Here is a 21,499-nt window from a genome sequence, read left to right as displayed (position 1 = left end):
AAAGATCTATTATTCTTACTGATTAGGAATTTTTATGATTTCCCCTGTTTTGTGATTCATTCCTTCGACTACGAATCTAGTCTACTCATTTGACTGCTGTTTTTATTTGTGATTCGTGATTCTAGACATATTACAAAAATTATCCTTCTTATTTATACCAAATAGACTTAGAAAACTGTGAAGCATCGATTCATTGTTTTCAATTGTTTCATTGAGAGGAAACTCTTTTGAAAAGAAGTTTTTTCATGCTAAAATGTTTTAGTAAGAAACATTTTTATTGATGTCTTATATTTATTTCAATATACAGGGGAGTGAGTTATCAAAATGTTTTAATATATACCTCTTTATGAAGTTTACTAATACCACTACAACAACACTCATAATTACAATGTCTGTCGCACGTTTCTACAATCAAGTTATTATCTTCAGGTAGAGTACATTTGGTTTTTACCAACGATAACGTGATTATCGAAAAGTTTGATGAACAGTGACATAAATCTCAATGTAATCGTAGAGTTCATCTGATGGAGTCCTCGTTTTTCTCAAAGCAATTACCTACCATATTTCATTCATCCTGATTGACTGTGGTGGTTCTTATTATTTTCGTTATTTTTTATCGATGTTTGTGCTAAATTTGATACGAATTTTCAGTTTTATTTGTTTATCTTTGTATCACTATTTTTCTCAGCCTTAAATATGCCTCGATATCGTAATACCCATCTACCCTAAAGTTTTGATGTATACATTCAGGTATTTTGAAGTATTTTTTATTAGAGGATAATCTTATCAGTCGAGTGCAAAATAAATAATTGTGTTTTGCTAATTATATATATGACAACATTGAAGGTTTTATGTAACAATAATCAATAACAATATTAACAGATATGCTGAGCATTGTAGCCTTGTTATTGATATCAATTTTGGAGGTGTGTATTAAATTATTATATTTGTATGTTATTTTTAAGTGTATCAAAACTTAATTTCTTAGATATTCTGCGACGATGATCTTATATTAACCCTACCGAACGGAAAAATTCGAGGAATTTCAGTTACTCCCCCAGCTACTGTCAACCTTACATATTATGCATATTTGGGAATTCCTTTTGCAGCACCACCAATAGGTAATTTACGATTTCAGGTGAGTATAATTCAATGCTTTTTAAATTTAAGGTTTTGTATATACTATAATGAATTATAATGAATTAAAAAGAATCACAATATCAGTTCAACTTTTGAGGTCATGAGAATGATTTAATTCAAGTAATCGTAAAAAAAAAGAATGGAAAAAGTTTATATGGAGTAACATGTATACGAGGGTTCTCCATAAAAGAAGGTTCCCGGACACTAGGAACGTTATTAGGCAGGAGTTGTGAGTTGTCTACAACGTTAATTCTTGTCTTGGTAGCCGTGAAAGATGGAGCTTCCATTTTATTTGAAGTTAAAACTGCAATCTGATTCTTTTCTAGTGTGCAAAAATGTGGACATTCATCCCAAACTATGTGAAGTGAATTTGGAAGAGTGTATGAGTCCACAACATGTCTTTTTCTTGAATTAAATAAACACTCATAGAGCTGACAGTGACTATGTCTGAGAATAGTCTAAGCTTTTCATGCATGTATTCAATGCAAATACATATGATTTTAATTGTGAAAATTCGTTGAAAACCTTATTTTTTGGACAAGCATCGTACTAGAATTTCCAGTAAATTCAGACAACGTTCAAAACAAAATATAATTATAATTTATATTAAAGCTAAACTAGAAATTCATCGTAAAGTGTATTCTTTCAGCCACCACAACCAGCTCCAAATTGGGAAGGAATTTTGGAAGCCAATAATAATTCCGTGTCTTGCTATCAAGTGGATAAGGACGAGAAGTATCAAACAGAAGATTGTCTTTATCTAAGCGTTTTCACACCACTAGTAAGTAAATAAATGAATTATAAAGAATTCGGGAAAACAGAGTTCCAGTCGCATATGACTTCAAAATCTAGAGACATAAACATCTTATTAGTTTGTGATATATATATATATATATATATATATATATATATATATATATATATATATATATATATATATATATATATATATATATATATATATATATATATATCATTACTGAAGTATATCCTTATTCAATTGATTAGAAACCTTCGGATTCGAGGAAGTTACCGGTTCTGGTTTCTATATATGGAGGAACATTCATACACGGCCATGCTTCTTATAGTAGCAAAGCACCAGCTTTCCTCATAAGCCATCATTTGATTCTTGTAACATTCAATTATCGTGTTGGACCTTTTGGTGAGTATAACGCTTAATTATGTTAAATTTTTATCCAGATTAACATGGTCAGTACAGTGAATAGAGAAACTAAGAAGAAGTTTGTTGCAAAGTTAACTATCGATTATTTATAATTATCAATAATATTTGTAAATTTGATATATTCATTCAGTAAATAATTATCAGTATAAGTATTTATTTGTAATTTTAGGATTTTTATCAACTGGTGATACAGTTATTCCCGGAAACATGGGATTGAAAGACCAATTCATTCAGTAAATAATTATCAGCATAAGTATTTATTTGTAATTTTAGGATTTTTATCAACTGGTGATACAGTTATTCCCGGAAACATGGGATTGAAAGACCAATTCATTCAGTAAATAATTATCAGCATAAGTATTTATTTGTAATTTTAGGATTTTTATCAACTGGTGATACAGTTATTCCCGGAAACATGGGATTGAAAGACCAACAGTTAGCTCTGAAGTGGGTCCATCAAAATATTGAGTTTTTCGGTGGTGATCCACAACAAGTAACCATCATGGGACAGAGCGCTGGATCGGCATCAGTTACCTATCAACTTCTCAGCTCTGGATCGGCAGGTGCGTAATAATTCCATTTTAAATAAAAATAATAATAATTTGTATTACTAGTCTATAACTTAAACGTAAAACGATCAGATACTTTTAATCCTGCGGTAGATTCATGTTCTTTATTTGTATGAACTCTACCTGAATAATGCTCTGTATAACTGGAACTTATACTGAAGATGTTGAGTATTTTTCGAAAATTTCAGGACTGTTTAGGGCTGCAATAGGAATGAGCGGCTCTGTTTTGTGCGACTGGGCGCAACAAAGAAATGCTGTGGAGACAGCTTATGGTATAGCTACTGAAATTGATCCTAGTTTTGAGAGAACTAGATCTACACAAGAATTATCAGACTTCTTACTGAATGTTGATGCAGGTCTAATAGTCAATACTCATGATAAGTATAATGTTAGTATTGAAAAATGTATATATATATATATATATATATATATATATATATATATATATATATATATATTTGTAATTCAATACAGAATATATTCAAGGAAAATATTATATTTACCAAATAATAAAACTAGATTATTTATCTTTTCAATTTTGAACTGCTCCCCTAACTAGTAATTATTATTATGAGGATGAAAGTATTGGTAGTATTTATTTTGATTTTATTTAAATTTATTTATTTGTTAATTGAATTCACGACATACTTCGTTTGCTCGTTAATCCTAAAGAATATTTAACCAACCCTTAGTGAATTTGAAATACTCGTAATATAAAGAATAAAACGTTTTTCAATGTGGAGCCAAGAGCTCTTAAATTGGTGGATGATATTCATTATATAAATTAGATTTAACGATATTGAATTGCAATTTTCAGATTTTATTACTATTTTAGGTATTTTCACCGGTCATAGAAGTACCTCATGAAGGAGCTTTCATTTCCGATGTTATGTACACTTCGGTCGAAAACGGTTCATTCACAAAAGTTCCAGTTTTAATGGGATTCAACTCAGAAGAAGGTATAGGAATGGCAAAAGGTAAATTTTAGGGAAGCTACCAGAAAGAGCGAAGTTTTTCTCACTGTAAAAGAGGCGTTGCAATTACGTTTTATAATATAAGACCTTTTGTGGATAGACTTCCACATGTTAATCGTTTTTTTTTGGTAAATAAAACTTGAATTATCAATTAATACACCAACATCTATGACATAATAATGAAATAAGGCGACATTCAAAGTAACTGGAACCAACCTAACCTAACTAAATATGGTTATTGGTTAGGTTAGGTGAGATTATTTTCATTTTAATGGCAGCGCCTCAAAAGTTAACAAAAAAATATCATTATTTGTCATTCACGTTTAAAATCATTTCAGAATTTTTTTACCAAATTTTCACTTTTTCTCTGACAGTTATCATCAATTATTTCCGCGGAGGGACCTTTGGAAGTTAGTTCGTATAAAATGTCACGTGAATGTAATGCCAAAAAAGGTATTTAACTGCTATTTGGCATATTTCAATATTTAGCAATGTCTTTTGGTAAACCAGTGCTTTGATGCAAATTTACCCATTACATAAGCGACTGTTTTTTTACTTGGATCAATATCAAAGGCTTTTCGAGAAAATCGAAGTATGTGGTAAAATACGCGGAGGTGTCTTCTATAACAGAAACCATCCCTAATTCGGAAAATGTTCATGTGCCTTCTCCAGTTTATGGTCTAAAATAAAATTCAAGGAGTTCAGAAAACGAAATCTACAACTCTAGTGAGTTTTTAAGCATCTCATTTGATTAACTAATTGGAGCTCAAAGATTTTATAAGAGATTTGGATGTGCCCAAAGAAAAAGCTGAAGCGGTGGAATCTGCTTAAGGCCTGAGTCAAAGTTACTGTAAACGTCACAATTGATATGTTGATATATTTTCTAAAGAGAACGACTCAATGTACAGTAATGATATTGAGGGCTTCATGTTAAAACTGAACATAGGTCAGGGGAATAGAGACTCTCCATTGATTCCTCAAAGCTACGAATAAAGGCTGTACTGCACTATAACAGAAATAAATTCCCATAACTATCTCTAGCTTATGAAGCTCATTTCAGAGAAACCCATGACATTATAAAACTAGTATTTGAAAAAAATACAGCCAACACCAATGGTTAGTCTGTTAGATTTGAAGAATGTTGCTTTGCACGTTAAATCAAAAAATTTGTAAAAGCCATGGAAAAAGATGGAACTGGTTCCAAATTTTTGAAACAAAAATTCACTTCTTTGAGTGACGCTAAAACTGTATTTAATCAGAGACACTCCATACGAATATAGGATACATGTGAAATGGTCTCAAAAACATGTTATTTTAGTGCTGAAGATAAAACTGGAGATTCATAAATATGGAGGATTTTTTAAAATAACAAATTTATTTATCATAAAACTGAATTACCAATATCAATCACATAATGCTCTCTGCAAGGGAAAAATGAATATTTTTTTGTAACTGTAGTAACCAATTTTGTTTGGAAGGATCACTGCAATTTTTCTGTATTAATAATAATAAAATTTTATAAGATTGTGAATTCTTTCTATTTTAATAAAAAACATTTGTGGCTCGCGAGATCGTAAGATATTTCCAAAGTGGCTCCTAAAGTCTTTGGGTTGACAGCCGTTGAATGAATGAATTGGTTTCTCCAAATTACCATTATTTGAAAACATTAGATTTCAAAATAATGTGAAAAGTGTTTAATGTAACTGACATATTAAAAGAAAAGTTTGTTTGTAGAATTTATTTTTAAGTGCTGTAATATTTAATATTCCTACAAAGGAACCTGCAAAATGAATTATTTTTTTTAACATATGTATTTAATTGAAGCTTCGTAGGAGTTGATTCTGATGTTTTAAACTTATTTCTCCGGTTTCAACCAAGACGCGGATATTGACGATGTATAGAATTCATAAATTCCGTTAAAAAATACTAACTATAACTTTGTGGTAGATATGGATTCATGGAAGAAACATGTTAAAAGATATGATGAAGATCCTCGTTCATTGGTTGATGACGATATGTATATTACTGATAATTATGTGAAGTTAGAAGTCGGTTATAAAATAAGAAGTATTTATATGGGAGATCAGCCATTTGGTGATAACGTTGGGAAAGCCATACAGGTAAATATTATAGTAAACCAAAAGTTTTTCTACCATTTAACACGATGCTGCTAGATGTCGTAATTTTAGTTATATTATTAACAGTTCTAATATAATAATTTACTTTCAAGTATTATAGTGACAACAGATTCATTAGGCCAATTTTGAAATTTGCCGAGTTACTCTCACAACACATTGATTTATACTTTTATGAATTCTCCTATCATGGCGAATTAGGACAAAACAACGTTTCAATACCGGGTGAGTGCAATTATAATAATAGAATAATTCGAGCCAAACAAAGTTTATTCTTTCATCTCTCATTCATTTACTCAGTCATGGTACATAACTAATTTTTATCTCAAGTACACTCTTCACTCATATCGTCGCTTCGTATTTATACGGTGAAGTATTTTTTTAATTTCTGATTACAATAAAAGAATTAAAATCGAATCTTTGTTCGATTCAAAAAACTAGGTCGCCTTCTATATAAAGTTCTGGTGCTTATTCTATTTTTTTATATTATTATGTGGTTTTCATTTTTCATGAATTCTTGTATTCGATTCATCTATGACACTGAACTACACCATTAATTATTTGTCTCACATGTTAAACTACTAAACTTCAATGACTCTCCAGTCGCTTTGTATGTATATGGTAAAGGATATCAGCTGAATCTTCCGTTTATTTTGAAAAACTAGGTCGCCGTCTTTACCAACAGATATTTCTTGATATTATTCGTGCTTGCTTTTTCCGAAGAAAAAAAAGTTGTTGTATTCGTTATGTCTTTGGATATCAGCTTAAGTTTTCTACTCACTTTTGTTTCTGTTCCAACCACTGCCTGTGAACGTTATTGATTTTTCCAAAATAAAATTAGCAATAAAAGCAGCAAGAGCAGCCGGATGTCTGAACGACACTATATGGAAAAACAAATACATGAGTATTGAGGCCAAGTCAAGATCGTACAAAACTGTAATCAAACGTATAATGCTGTACACCGCAGAAACTCGGCCTTATACAGCAAAAACAAGATGACTTCTGGAAACAAGCGAAGTGAAAGTCCTACGAAAAATTACTGGAAAAACGCTCCTAATCAGGGAACGTAGCGACGACATAAGGCAAAAATGCAAAGTGGAGAATATTAACGAATGGGTACTGAGCAGAAAGCACGAATGGAGCGAACACATTGTATAATGAGCGAGGAAAGAATAGTAAGGATAACACGAGACAACTCACCACTGAGGAGAAGTATAGGAAGGCCACGAAAAAGTTGGAATGATAATCTTACCATCAATTGATGAAAATATGCCTATAATGGAGTAAGAAGAAGAAGACAATTAGAATAGAGTGAAATGGCCCGTTAGATGAAAACAGAAATTATGCATCTTAATATTTGATGTGGAAGTGTAAAATATAACATAGAAGTGGATTCGCAACATGAATTCCATTGGTTAAGAGGTCTCTGAAATGTATGGTTTAGACCACTGGTTTCCAGTCATGGAGGAGTGATCCAGCAGGGATCATCATAAATTTTAGAAAGTGATCTGTCACATGAGCTTGTACGAAATTGCACTGTGTAATTCATAGATTTGCATAGATTTGTACTTGCCACCAGAAATCTTCCAGAGCCTTTGCATTAAATGCTCAATTCTGCGGTAGCAATTTTCTAATATATAGACCCTATGTATGACCTATAAACATGTTATTTCCTTTATCGTTATACACAAAGATAAAAGAATGGCCGTTTGAAAATGGAATATATCATGATATATACTCTTAAATTGATAGTAGAGGTTCGAGAAAACATATTTTTACATCATAGATTATATGGGCTACAAAGCTAAAAACTAACATCGTGAACGAAATTTTGTAATTTGCACAACCTAACATTCCCTGAATTGGATTATTGAAGATGGGATCAAGAATTGTAGTTATTAATTTGAGAAAGAGAATTTGAAATTATAACAGAAGTTGTATTAATAAGAAAACCATTTCTCTTATGTATGCATATCGCCCAGTTTCTCCATGAAGTGTAGGATGACATTTTGGAAATTTATAATAGCTGTTATTTTTTAAAGAAATATAAAAAACGTCACTAATATCTTTCTTCTTTGATCCAATGGATATAATAGAAAATATATTATATTTTGAGATCGATACCTAGCTTAAATTATCAGATTTTTCTCTTGTATATGCTATTTGAGTTTCAAATAATTTTATTTCTATCTAGTCACATTTATTCACAAGGTCATATTTTGTAGGTATTGGCAAAGTAGCCCATGCAGAAGATCAGAAATACTTATGGGCCAACTACGATAACTATGATCAATTTTCTGAGTCAGATGTCAAAACTCTACAAAGATATGTGAAATTGGTTGCTAATTTTGTGAAGTTTTTGTAAGTATTGTCATATTTAAGTGCTTTGTATGCTTGATAAATATCTATTTTGACAAAGGTCAAGTTATTCAAGGAATTCTTTATATTTTGTATATTATTTTTTTCAATTAGAGCTCTTTTCATTCAGTTTTTAAGTGAAATAGTAACCAAAACTTGAGTTCTATTTTAATTTTCAGTGAGAGATTGGGAATATTTATAATATTATTATTCTTTCTAGAAACCCTACACCTGAAAACGAGGAGCTTTTTGATAATGTCACATGGCCAACCGCAACAAGTGACTCATTTACCTATTTGAACATCGATGAAAATTTGAGCTTGAATAAAAACCCACGAAACTTCTCATACGGACCATGGGTAGATATATTCGAAGAATATGTTCCAAAGCCATTCATATCTTTCTAAATACTGAATCAATAAAAAATGTCATTTATTTGTTCCTTTATTTTCCCCAAATACCTTTTTTATGAATAAAATTGAAAAGATGGGAATTTCAGAGCGAAAAAGGGTTATCATGATAATTTGTTAACTGAATTGGAGCAAGTTGGCTGGTTCATTCGAGTAAATTATTTTGAAGAAGATTACAAAGGCACATAAATTTTATTATCTGGTAATAGCATACAACTCACCTGAAATTATCTAAGACATCTTAATCTATATCATTTCATCTACTGTTGGACTATTTGTCCGTCAATTATGAGTTATCATTCATATTGAGCTAGATCAGACTCACTAAGAGCTAATGCCTATATCTCTAGAAATATTTACTAATAGAGCGTTTTTTATGTCAGCAAGCACACTCAATGATCCTAGTTGTAAAATGAAATTTAGGCTAGATATTCTTTGAATAGTGATGTTTTGTATTATACATTCACTTGAGAATTTTCAAATTTATCAACATAATATTTCATAACAGTTTTCCACTCTCTTTATTCTCATTTATTAAAGTACTGGTAAATGGTTACTTATACTAGTTTCTTCTATTTTCTTATGTTTTTCACCATGTGTTATGATCTATCATCTTTATTATTGTTGTATCATTTCATATATAATCTAGAGATTCCAAACTGAAGTGCTAAAAAATATCCCTATTGGTACTTTCGAAGTAGCGAACTCCATCAGAACCTGAAGGTGGACACTGTAAGGTAGGTAACACTCAATCATGAACAGGGACTCTAAGGACACGAAAATATCTAGGTAACTCAGCTTTTCGGTAACAGCAACCTTAAAAGTAAGAAGCTCTTTGATCCAGTTACTTAATTGGTTAGTATAAAAGCGAGGAAAAGTCTTACATATTATTTTGAGGGATAGCTCTAATACAACTGAAGGAACTTGTACTGAGTAAGACCAAGTTTTAATACATTCATAGTAATTGGTGCTAGCATACGGACCAAAACTCTAATATTAATAAAATACAGGTAATGGAGGAACTTGATATTACGCAAGAAGATAGGCTTGAGTAAAGTAAGTGGAGACCGAGAAGTAGAGGACGACCACCGACACGCTGGCTTAACAATATTCAGAAAATGGTTCCCTGTTAGATGACAGAGGAAGCGTTTAGATATTTTTGCATTATAGTGATTAAGGATACATCAATGATCGCGTTGATGATCAGTTTAGAGTATTAGAAAAACGGTTTTCTTAGAAAATTTTTCCTGAGTGCACAATTTGTGTTATTATATACAATCTCAAAACTCTTGTTCTCATTTATCACGAAAAATATCCACTTTTCAAGAATCAAGTGATCACGTGCTAGATAACGATTTCATTTGATTATAAAATGCGAAATAAGTGAAGTAAATAACATTATTAAGTTAATAAATTGATAGATAAGGAAGATGTTATACTTTGCTCTCTTGCTGCTGATAACAATTGTCCAGGTAAAATATTTAATGTTAATTGATACTTACATTCCATCTTTCGAATATTTTTTTGCCTTTCATTTGTTGCTTGTTCAATTCTCACTATTAGAATCTAATAAATTCGGAATGCTTTTCAGATATTCTGCGATGATGACCTTCTTATTTCTCTACCGAATGGAAAAATTCGAGGAATTTCAGTAACTCCTCCTGTTACTGGTGATCTAACTTATTATGCTTATTTGGGTATACCGTTTGCTGCCCCACCTGTGGGTAACCTAAGGTTTCAGGTAAGTGTAATAGTTTATTAATCAAAATTCTTCAATAATATGGAAAACTTTTGTGTTGCGTTTCGATTGTATGTATAACATTTCTATTGTTGTTCACTAAGCAGAAACAATAATTTCGTACAATTAAACAACTAGAGTTGGGCGGAATTTGAGGCGAGACATTTTCACATTACTAATGATTATTATTTTTGAATAAATTTGATAATATAGAGTTTATTGACATTGATTTGTAGCTTCTTTGTGACATAAAACCGCTCAAGAATATATCTAATTAGTAATCGAGAAAAGGATAACTTAAGCATAGGTGACACCTGCTTGATGGTAAATGAGCATTGTTAAAAACAATAGCGATTCATTATTTTTGTGTATTTTTTGTAAGGTTACTTCAAGAATATCAAAGTAGAACTGACATCAACGCAGCATGTGAAAATTATTGCAAATTTGTTCCGCACTTTCCTTAATATTCTTTCGTTATGAAATCTTTACAGCCACCACAACCTGTCACCAACTGGGAAGGAATTCTGGAAGCCAATAATAATTCCGTGTCCTGTTACCAAGTTGATAAAGAGGAAAAATATCAAACAGAAGATTGCCTCTATCTAAATGTTTACACACCCTTAGTAAGTCAATGATTACAAGAAATAAGTTATTCGAAATTGATATTTTTATTTATCAAGAAACCTGAAGATACCCGAAAACTGCCAGTTCTGGTTTCCATTTATGGAGGAACTTTCATACATGGCCATGCTAATTATAATAACAAGCTACCTGCTTTCCTTATACGTCAAGATTTGATTCTGGTTACATTTAATTATCGAGTTGGACCATTTGGTAAGATAACTACATCATTTGAAACAAACCACTTATGAATATCGTTATCTAGATAGCCACTTAAACGAAAATTGGATATATAGAAGGATGTCAGTTACTAAATTATTAATATTAATATCGTTTCAAATATGAGTAATTCAATTTAGTTCACCTCCGTATTCAGAATCTATGGTCATATATTTATTATTTATTTCTAAGAATTGCTCTTTTAAGGATTCCTATCGACTGATGATGGAGTCATTTCTGGAAATATGGGTTTGAAAGACCAACAATTTGCTCTCAAATGGGTACACGATAACATTGAGTACTTTGGTGGAGATCCACAACAAGTAACTATTATGGGTCAAAGTGCTGGATCAGCATCCGTTACTTATAACCTTATAAGTCCAGGATCTAAAGGTAGGTTGCTGTCAAATTCAATACAAAAAGTGAAAATCGGATATATATTCTTTACATATCATATATTAGGATTGTTCAGAGCTGCAATTGGTATGAGTGGTTCAGCTTTGTGTACCTGGGCGTACCAAAGAAATGCTGAACAGATAGCTTATGGAATTGCTGCGGAAATTGATCCGACGTTTAATGTAACCAGATCCACTGAGGAGTTACTAGAGTTTCTAGTAAGTGTGGACGCATCTTCGATAGTCGCCACGGGCAATAAATATAAAGTGAGTATACCATCTTCATTAGTAGGATGTTGTAAAATTGCAAAAAATTATAATACTTATATTTCAATATGAATGACATATTTGTTAAAAAAAGCTCGAGTCAACTTCATAACTAACTTATGATTGATACGACAAATAATCTTTAGTGATAGATTGGGTTCAATCAACCCAACAAGAAAAATTTACGAATATAGATTCTGTTACATAGAGGACAAAACCTACATCTATATATAGTCTCTTGAAGTGTGAGGAACTAGATAACTCCAAAGCTTGGATTGACCCTCATCCTGTACTTTCTCAAAGAAGTGAGATTCTCTTTACATACTGTTCATTACCAGTGCTCTAACAATAGATAGGTCTCAGTGTACATCAAATCTATAATTATAAATACATTCAAGTTATCTCTAATTTGCAACTATTTATCACGGTATATGTTATTATTAATTTTAGGTATTTGCGCCTGTAATAGAGCCACCTCACGAAGGTGCTTTTATTTCTGATTTGATGTATACTTTAGTAGAAAACGGCACATTCCACCAAGTGCCGGTTCTCATGGGTTTTAATTCAGAGGAAGGTATAGGAGTAGCTAGCGGTAAGAAGCAAAAATTGATTATATGAAAAAAATTTGCATTAGTATTTGTATTGTATTGCATAATGTATCAAAGTTTATCACATAATTATTCAAAAACTGATATCTTTTATGATATACCAACTTACTTATTCATGGGCTTCACCGTCCATGGAATTCTTTGACTTCTTTTATAACCCAGCTCCAATTCGCTCAGTCTCCACCACAGCTTTTTTTATTCTTAGATTCCTAAGATTTTCTTTAGATCTTGTTCTATTTCTGATAGCTTCCTACTACTTCTCTGTAGATATTTTTTGCTGATTTTATTTCTTAGATCTATTCAGGATTTTGAAGCCACTGTATTCGTTTAGGATTTAATTTAATTTTCCATATATCTTCATTTTTTGTATATGTCTTCGACAATTTTCCCTTCCAAAATAATAAGCATATTTTTTCAGCGTATTGTTCGGCCTCATACAATAGGTCTAATTATTATTTTATATGATATAATTCCAACTTAACAACAGATAGTATTCTCAATTTATAAAAAATATATCCATTATGTTCAAGTCTTATCCATAAAAAACGTTCCTAACGAATGTTCACAATGGAAAACAAGTTTATTGGCATTGAATAACATTTGTTCCGAGAGCTTAGATGTCCCTCTACTTTTCTATATAATTGCCGTTTCGTTCAATGCTAAAACTTCTTTTTCAGCTCTTCTTCGATTGTGAAATGTGTCTTCGTTACTTCTAATTCTTCCTTCAATTCAGAGAAGAGATGATAATCACTAGAAGCCCCTTTCACATGGACATGGAGCTCCTTCGGAATTTCGTTTTATGTACAACCTTCGTACTTCTATTATCAAAAAACTTTATCATCGTTTTTGAGATTCACATAACTAATTTCCACATTTCAAATCTATTTTTCTTATATACATTAATTTATTAATTAATCTTGTTTTCTCAAAAACATTGCGTTTCAAACGAAGAATATGGATGAAAGATTTACAATATAACTCCAAATGAGGCAACAAAACCGTGTTCACTCATGTAAATTTTACATAATGCATTAACTTTAACAATAGATCCTTATTTTTCATTAAACTTTTTTCAAAAAGTTTCTTTCCTTAAAGCACTTTTTCATATCGATTAGACCGTTTTTTACAGAAGTGTGTTATTCGGAGTTGATGAAATATTTATTGATTTTGATAGATATGGAATCATGGAAAAAACGTGTCCAAGGTTATGATGATAATCCTAGCTTACTGGTTGATTCTGATATGTATATCTTTAACAGTGATATTAAATGGGAGGTAGGTAATAAAATAAGAAGTATCTACGTAGGAGATCAGCCATTTGGTGATAATGTCGGTAAAGCCGTTCAGGTAAATAATATCTCTAATTACTACTAGAAACAGTTTGTAACTGATTTTGCTGAAGTCATTAATTGACAATGTTTTGTGAATGGCATCACATTAGATCGTATTATTTCCATATAGCTTTCTATATAGCTGTCATTTTTAAACCCATGTAAACACCAGATAACCATTTTTATCTGTCAAAATTAGTAATATTGGTAATATTCATGTAATTCATTTATAAAACGATCTTAAGACCTGTATAATTCTTCCAAGTGGTGCTCTCGATTTTGCCTGGAGGGAATTTTTTTCCAAAAATTCCACAAATGAAAGAAAATTTAATTCAATAAGTTTGTCTGAAAGGGTTTTAGCAAAATCAATAAAAACCTTAAGATTTTCTCTAAGAAGAATATAACAAAATAAAAGAAATGATGAAGTTTTCAAGCTGCAGAACAAGTTATGCCTCTATAATCATTTGGTCGAAAGTTATCCTAGTCAAGACGAATAATAACAAAAATGTAGATTAACTTGATAGTTGGCCTGAAATTTTTTTAAGATTTTCAACTGGTTAAACAATATAATAGAGATTGATGAAATTTTGAAATGAATAGGAGAAATCAATAATAATATCAATGGGTATCCCAAAGAAATAAGGAATAAATCAAAAGCAAATTAATTGCTATCATGTTTTATATTTACAGTGAAATGATAATTCCGTGATGATGTATGATGAAAATACGTTAACAATGATGATGAAAAACTGTAAATAACGATAATCGATAAAAAATGAAGACAATCAATAGAGACAACGTTCGAAAAGATAAAATAGACAAAGAAAAAAATTACTCGGTTCTGTGAGAACCAGGACGTAGGAAAAAGAAAAAATAGAGATCATGATTTTATGGAGAATATGAAGCAAGAAAAAAAATCCTGACTTAACTAGAATTGTGTAGAACAAAATAAGTTTTTAGTTAATAATAAACAAGATATTGAAAACTTGAGTCAAACTTGTCAAATATATCGTTCTATTTAAATTTCAAAACTCAAATAGCATATATTAGTTTTTGCTGATTTTTTTTGACATTTCAAAATAATTTCAACTATAATTTTTGATGGACCGAAAATGAGTCTAAGTATCAATAGTATCATAAAAGTACAACAGGCTTAAAATAAAGAACAATTATCAACAGAAGCGAATAAAAAATTCCAAATATGAGGAAATTGAAGAGATTTTTGCAACAATTCTGAATAACCTACGGTTCGCTTTTCTAAAAGTTTTTGTCAAAAGATTGCTCTTTACATATACGGTGTTCAAAAAGGGGGCAGCCAGAATTTAATAATAAATTTTTTTTACAGTATTACAGTGACAATAAATTTATCCGAGCAATTATAAAATTTGCTGAATTACTGTCGAAGCATGTTGATCTACACTTTTACGAATTTACATATCATGGAGAATTGGGACAAAACAACATTTCAATTCCGGGTGAGCTATTGTTTTTATGATCTCGTTACTTGTTTAATCCATATAATATAACAGTAGGTTTTACAGAAAAATGCTTTATCCAGTTTAATAATGTTAGTCAAACTGCTTTCTGTTTAAAATTGTACTATCGTATGATACGAATCCGATGTATAACAAGATTTTTGCACAACAAATAATTCATCCAAAAATTCTTTTTCTGTTTTGTACGACAAAGAACTGTCCAATTATAAAAATGACGAATTGTTCTCACAAAGTCAATTACACCTCTCCAAATTAACAGTGTGAGATAGGGAAATTCCATCATGAAGGAAAGAGCAATATAAAATTTTACGTTTATGAGTATACCCTATAGAAACATCATACTAAAAATACAGAATTGATTTGGAAACGAATGAAACAGATTGAAAACATGTTACATATGTGTCATCAAAGCAGCAAACATTTCAGAGAAATGTCGCTATGTATTGACATGAGGTAAATTGAGAAAAATTTATAACATAATATCGAGGTTTCATTAGGAGATCAATTCAAATGCACAACAGACTAAGATTCAAATGTGGTCCTTCGTTAAATATATTAACAAGTTAAATTCGAAGTGAGAATTCATTTATTCACATAAAATTTGCCACAAATGAATGATTTTTATTCATTATTAACAAATATATACAAAATAAAGTAGTAATAGTATGCCATTCTTCACGAAGATTAATTTTGAACTGCTTCAAGTTACTAGGAGGGAGAAAACGATGTCTTAACACGCCCAAAATTATCCCATAAATGCTTTATGGGATGCATATCGGAAGATCGTGTAGGACAGTTCAGAATTGTGATTCCCATTAACCTTCAAATATTCGGTAACAATTTTAGTGGTACTTGAACAAGCGTTATCATGCATCAAAATAAAATGATCACTAATAAATTGAGCAAACAAGATGACAGCCTCTAGAATATACCTCAGAGTATATATATATATATATATATATATATATATTATATATATATATATATATATATATATATATATATATATATATATATATATATATATATATATATATATACAGTGCTTTTCAGATGAAAGTATCCACCTTTAATAACTTTTGTAATACTGGTATTTAGAAAAAATCCAAAAACACGTCAATTTATGTTGGAAGGGGCAAGCATTATGGCTTATTTAAACTTACTGGAAAAGTCACCCCCTCACCCCTAGCAGCATCCCCTTTATTTTTTTAAATTACTTTTCATATTTTTTATGTAAAATTTGGATACTCCTCTTTGAGCTGATTTCAAAAATGTATAATACTTGTAGGTTAAAGTGGTTAGTTTATGAGATAAACAATTTTTCTTTTAAGAGCACAAATTTTACTTATTATTTACTTTCACCTTATTTGCCTGTACTAAGATGGGTTGTACAACATTTCAAACTTTTTAATCTTTTTAACTGTGCTATTTATTATGAAGTTACAATAAGTGTTCAAAATGAGTACCATTCACTTCCATACAATGGTATAATCTATTTTGAAATGCTTCTCTGACATTGCTTAATACGGCTGGATTTAATTGTCGACATTCATTTTCTATCCTCTCTCGTAAATCATCCAGAGATTCTGGTTGGGTAGCATAAACTTTTGTTTTCAAATACTCCCATAAAAAGAAGTCTAGGGGTGTTAAATCCGGTGACCTAGGTGGCCACTCCATCATCTGCCCCCTTCTACCTATCCAACGAGCGGGGAATGTTTCTATTAAAAATTGTCGGACAGGCATAGCATAGTGTGGGGGAGCTCCGTCTTATTGAAATACCAGTAAATCTTCGGAAAGGTTATCATCATTTTCTATTATTGTTGTAATACGTGGGTCAACCCCTTCCCTGAGTAACTCAAGATATGATTCACCATTTAAATTTCCGTTGATGAAGAAAGGTCCGACAATGTGGTCACCTAGGATACCACACCAAACGTTTAAATTTTGGGGATGTTGTGTATGGAATTCACGCATAATATGTGGATCACTTTCAGCCCAATATCTACAATTATGCCTACTTACTAAGCCATTTAATGACCACGAGCATTCTTCAGAAATGCAAATATTGTTTAACAATTGTGGATTGTTATTGATAATTTGCGTCATTGATTCGCAAAACTCTAGACGACGATCAAAATCATCTTCATTCAGCTCGTGCACCAACTTAACTTTGTATGGGTGGTACTTGAATTTATGTAGAACTCGGAAAACTGTAGAAGATGAAACACCGATCGCTCTACTTATTGTTGACAACGATTGGGGTTGTTGAGCCTCTAAGCTGACTTGCCCTAAAATTGCCACTTGGATTGCTTCGTTATTTACGAGTCCCTCTCGCTTATGCACTTTATTGCAAACAGACCCTGTTGTGGTAAATTTCTCCATCAGATGAATTACATACTTATGAGTTGCATGTCTTCCGTCATGTAATTCGTTAAATATTCTAGTAGCAGCTCTTGCACAATTATTATTTTGGTAGTATAAACCTACAATTTCAATTCTTTCTTGCAAAGAGTAAACCATTTCAGAGAAACAAAATAAATAATATATCAAATTACACTATCAATAGTGACTACAAATTCTAGTTGACAATGTCAAACTTTAATAAAAAGTAGAGTTTTTTGTTGTTTGGATTTTTTAAGTAGAATAAATAGCACAGTTAAAAAGATTAAAGGGTTTGAACTGTTGTACAACCCATTTTAGTACAGGCAAATAAGGTGAAAGTAAATAATAAGTAAAATTTGTGCTCTTAAAAGAAAAATTGTTTATCTCATAAACTAACCACTTTAACCTACAAGTATTATACATTTTTGAAATCAGCTCAAAGAGGAGTATCCAAATTTTACATAACAAATATGACAAGTAATTTAAAAAAATAAAGGGGATGCTGCTAGGGGTGAGGGGGTGGCTTTTCCAGTAAGTTTAAATAAGCCATAATGCTTGCCCCTTCCAACATAAATTGACATGTTTTTGGATTTTTTCTATATACCAGTATTACAAAAGTTATTAAAGGTGGATACTTTTATCTGAAAAGCACAGTATATGGGTCAGAGCCCCATTGTGAAAATTGATAACTGATCTCCTATCAAAAAATCGTTATTCGCGAAGAGAACTTTGAATAAATCTGTTCTCCATTGCTTTGGAGTAGAATCAGAATGCCAGTCGGCAAATATTCGCCATTCTCTACAATATCTTTCTAAGAGTTGGAGCTCTGGTGTTGATCGCGTTGATACAATTCCATGCTCTCTCAGTCTCTCCTGTGCTGTGTCTGAGCTTATACGTCTGTTTTGTCCCACTTCAAATCTATCTCGTACCTCAAAAACTGGTAAATATCGGTCTCCCGATACCGAGAATATGATGAATCTATCATCTACTATTGTAATACCCTTTGTCGGCCACTACCAGTGGTCGGATCTTAGCTAGAAGTCTTTCGGAAACTCTGGAATGCATCGTGAACGGTAGTCTCCACTGCCCTTATCATTTCTGCAATATTTCGTAAGCTCTGGCCTTCCCTTGTCAAGGCATTACCTTCAAAGAACCAGTAATCTGGACCAAAATAAAAAAGTAATAGTGACAGAAAAGGTTTGGTTATTAGGCAGAAATCTATTTACAATTTAGAATAGTTCTGATGGTAAATCAACTACAATACAATTGAACCAAATCTGAGTCTTATCTAATGGTCTACTAATTATGAAGAGAAAAGTTCAATGGACTAGGATTTTACATTCTCTGTAATAAGTAAATTATCCAAAAAAAAGTATATTACTGACAATTATCCCTATAATTCATTAAAATTACTCAAAAAAAGGTCAGGATTACACGAATGTAGTCATAAGACGAAGAAGGAAACAATAAACAAGCACATAAAGACCCTTCTGATCTATTGACAAGAGACACAAAAAATACCTTTAAAAAATACACGCTTCTATATATTGTTTATCTGGAAAGATATATTCTATTATTGTATATTTTATGATAAAGTAAACAGAGAACAGTTATTGATATCCGATCTTCTCGTTCGTGATGCTCCCTGATTTTTTTTTATTTGCTTGAGAAGTTATTCTCGATATTGTATTTCGTTGTATTTCGCAGGTATTGGTAAGGTTGTACACGGAGAAGATCAAAAATATTTTTGGGCTTATTACGATAACTACGACCAGTATCCCGAATCAGATAAGAAAGTTCTTCAAAGATACGTCACATTGATGTGTAATTTTGTAAAATATCTGTGAGTACAAATTTTATTGGTTGAAATATTTCATTGTGATTGATTTGTATTGAGTATGCTATTAATATTAGTGTTTCTATATTATTGTTTGGTGGTTTTTTTTCTATTTATTCAAATATCAAATATTTCCTTGAAAAGATCTTCATTTCTAGGAACCCTACTCCTACAAATGATGAGCTATTTGACAACATCATATGGCCATCCGTAACTGAAGGCGATTTCACTTATTTGGATATCGGAGAAAATTTAAATTTATATAAAAATCCACGGAATTTCTCATACGGATCATGGGTGGATTTATACGAACAATATGCTCTAAAACCATATATTTCCTTCTAAGAAAAAAAAAAAAAATAAAACTTGTGATTTAAATATTTTTGTTTATTAATGAATGATTGACCTACGTCTAGGGTAATTAGCAAGAGGAATTATGGATAGGTTAATTATTGTTATATGAAATGAGGCCAGCAAATCAAATATCTAATTGAAAACGAAAAAATGATATCTAAATTTAATTTAATTGAAAATCGCAGAAATTTCAAATTTTTATCTAAACGATTCTCATTGGATTTCCGTTGTGACATCATAGGTTTAATAAAAACACTGAGTTGTCTGCTTGATGATTACAAAGTTATCATTGCCGGAAACGTAGCGTGTGGTGCTATAAAACAATTTTAATTTATTAATTACGTATAAATAAAACCTTTTCCAATATATAAGAATAAACCTTTTATATGTTCTTACATTACATATACATATATATCTTACATTATCATATTATCACGGTAAATATTAAAAGCGTAATTTAATTACCGTCAAATCTTAAAATAAGTTGAATTTAAATCGTACTTTCATTAAAATGATCCTGGCAACAAAATAATTACATCTCGTCAGAACGACCAACACTTTCAAACCATTTTGTACATCCTTGCACAAAACACGATTTATATCCCATTTTTCCCAGATTTCAGAAATTTAATAACAACGCTTATTTTAGAATAACCGAGATTTCATACCTATGACGTTACGCGATATGGCGGCCTTCCTAAGCTGTTTAAGCCACCTACAAAATTTTTGAATTTTCAATAATTTTTATATCTATAAAAATTGATCAGAGAAAAAATTATAATGCAAGTAGATCATAAACTATCCAAAACTATTTTTTACTCTATTGTTGGAATTTTAGACAGTCAGTTATTAGGTGTTTTACAGTAAGTTGTGTCTTGCATAGTTTACATTTTGGGGGTTCACTTTTGGTTATTAAACAACTATGGGCAAGCTTAGTGTGGTCTATTCGTAACCTAGTTAATTTCATTTGTAATGATCTTTCGCTAATTGACTACGACCAGGGTTTTATTTCCGGTTTCGCATCGCGTATTTTCTATTTCGATATTGTCACAGACGGAGCTCAAGTAGTTATAAAGTCTCAAGATTCAAAACATGGACAGATTAACTTATCATAAATACAGAAGAAAAGGTAATTTGATACTTGTTCGAAAGCCATTGAAACCAGAATGCTGGAGATCTCGAATTAGGATCTTTATTTTTAAGGAGTACTTTTTAGAATAATTTTAACATTGGAGGATTCAATACAACCCCTCTCATCCATCAATTTACTTAAATGTAAAGCGTTGTAGACAATGAAAGTATGCTTTATTTAGGTTAATAAATAATTCTTCATTGAAGTAATAAATAAATTTTAAATTACAATTCATGATAGCTGTCTAAACATCAAAAACAATTATTCATATTTTCACTATTAATTATGGCAATATAAAAAAAATCATCTCTCAGCGCAATAGAGTATACAATATTCTTGATTATTCCCCG

General features: G+C 31.0%; 2 protein-coding genes across 2 annotated transcripts; both read left to right on the top strand.

Moving 5' to 3' along the window:
- The first annotated feature begins 825 nt into the window (after nucleotides 1-825).
- Nucleotides 826-8,797, top strand: LOC130442467 (carboxylic ester hydrolase-like). The gene is made up of 11 exons (XM_056776599.1): nucleotides 826-926; nucleotides 989-1,138; nucleotides 1,790-1,921; nucleotides 2,149-2,302; nucleotides 2,701-2,886; nucleotides 3,081-3,280; nucleotides 3,728-3,869; nucleotides 5,814-5,986; nucleotides 6,097-6,226; nucleotides 8,227-8,362; nucleotides 8,580-8,797. Exons 1-11 carry the CDS (start codon nucleotides 885-887, stop codon nucleotides 8,764-8,766), a joined length of 1,632 nt encoding a protein of 543 aa, XP_056632577.1. The 5' UTR covers nucleotides 826-884; the 3' UTR covers nucleotides 8,767-8,797.
- A 1,138-nt stretch (nucleotides 8,798-9,935) lies between these two features.
- On the top strand, nucleotides 9,936-20,043 carry LOC130442466 (carboxylic ester hydrolase-like). The gene is made up of 11 exons (XM_056776598.1): nucleotides 9,936-10,241; nucleotides 10,361-10,510; nucleotides 10,999-11,130; nucleotides 11,188-11,341; nucleotides 11,555-11,740; nucleotides 11,810-12,009; nucleotides 12,460-12,601; nucleotides 13,792-13,964; nucleotides 15,294-15,423; nucleotides 19,534-19,669; nucleotides 19,822-20,043. Exons 1-11 carry the CDS (start codon nucleotides 10,200-10,202, stop codon nucleotides 20,006-20,008), a joined length of 1,632 nt encoding a protein of 543 aa, XP_056632576.1. The 5' UTR covers nucleotides 9,936-10,199; the 3' UTR covers nucleotides 20,009-20,043.
- Nucleotides 20,044-21,499: the final 1,456 nt, after the last annotated feature.

This window comes from Diorhabda sublineata, chromosome 4 (assembly GCF_026230105.1).
Source record: "Diorhabda sublineata isolate icDioSubl1.1 chromosome 4, icDioSubl1.1, whole genome shotgun sequence".
Taxonomy (NCBI): Eukaryota; Metazoa; Arthropoda; class Insecta; order Coleoptera; family Chrysomelidae; genus Diorhabda; species Diorhabda sublineata.
This window is presented reverse-complemented; position numbering and strand designations above follow the sequence as displayed.

Coding starts and splice junctions, on each gene's coding strand:
- LOC130442467 (XM_056776599.1), top strand. CDS start 885: ATGCTGAGCATTGTAGCCTTGTTATTGATATCAATTTTGGAG. Junction 1,922..2,148: donor TAAGCGTTTTCACACCACTA/GTAAGTAAATAA, acceptor TCAATTGATTAG/AAACCTTCGGATTCGAGGAA. Junction 3,281..3,727: donor ATACTCATGATAAGTATAAT/GTTAGTATTGAA, acceptor TTACTATTTTAG/GTATTTTCACCGGTCATAGA.
- LOC130442466 (XM_056776598.1), top strand. CDS start 10,200: ATGTTATACTTTGCTCTCTTGCTGCTGATAACAATTGTCCAG. Junction 10,511..10,998: donor TGGGTAACCTAAGGTTTCAG/GTAAGTGTAATA, acceptor AAATCTTTACAG/CCACCACAACCTGTCACCAA. Junction 11,342..11,554: donor TTATCGAGTTGGACCATTTG/GTAAGATAACTA, acceptor TGCTCTTTTAAG/GATTCCTATCGACTGATGAT.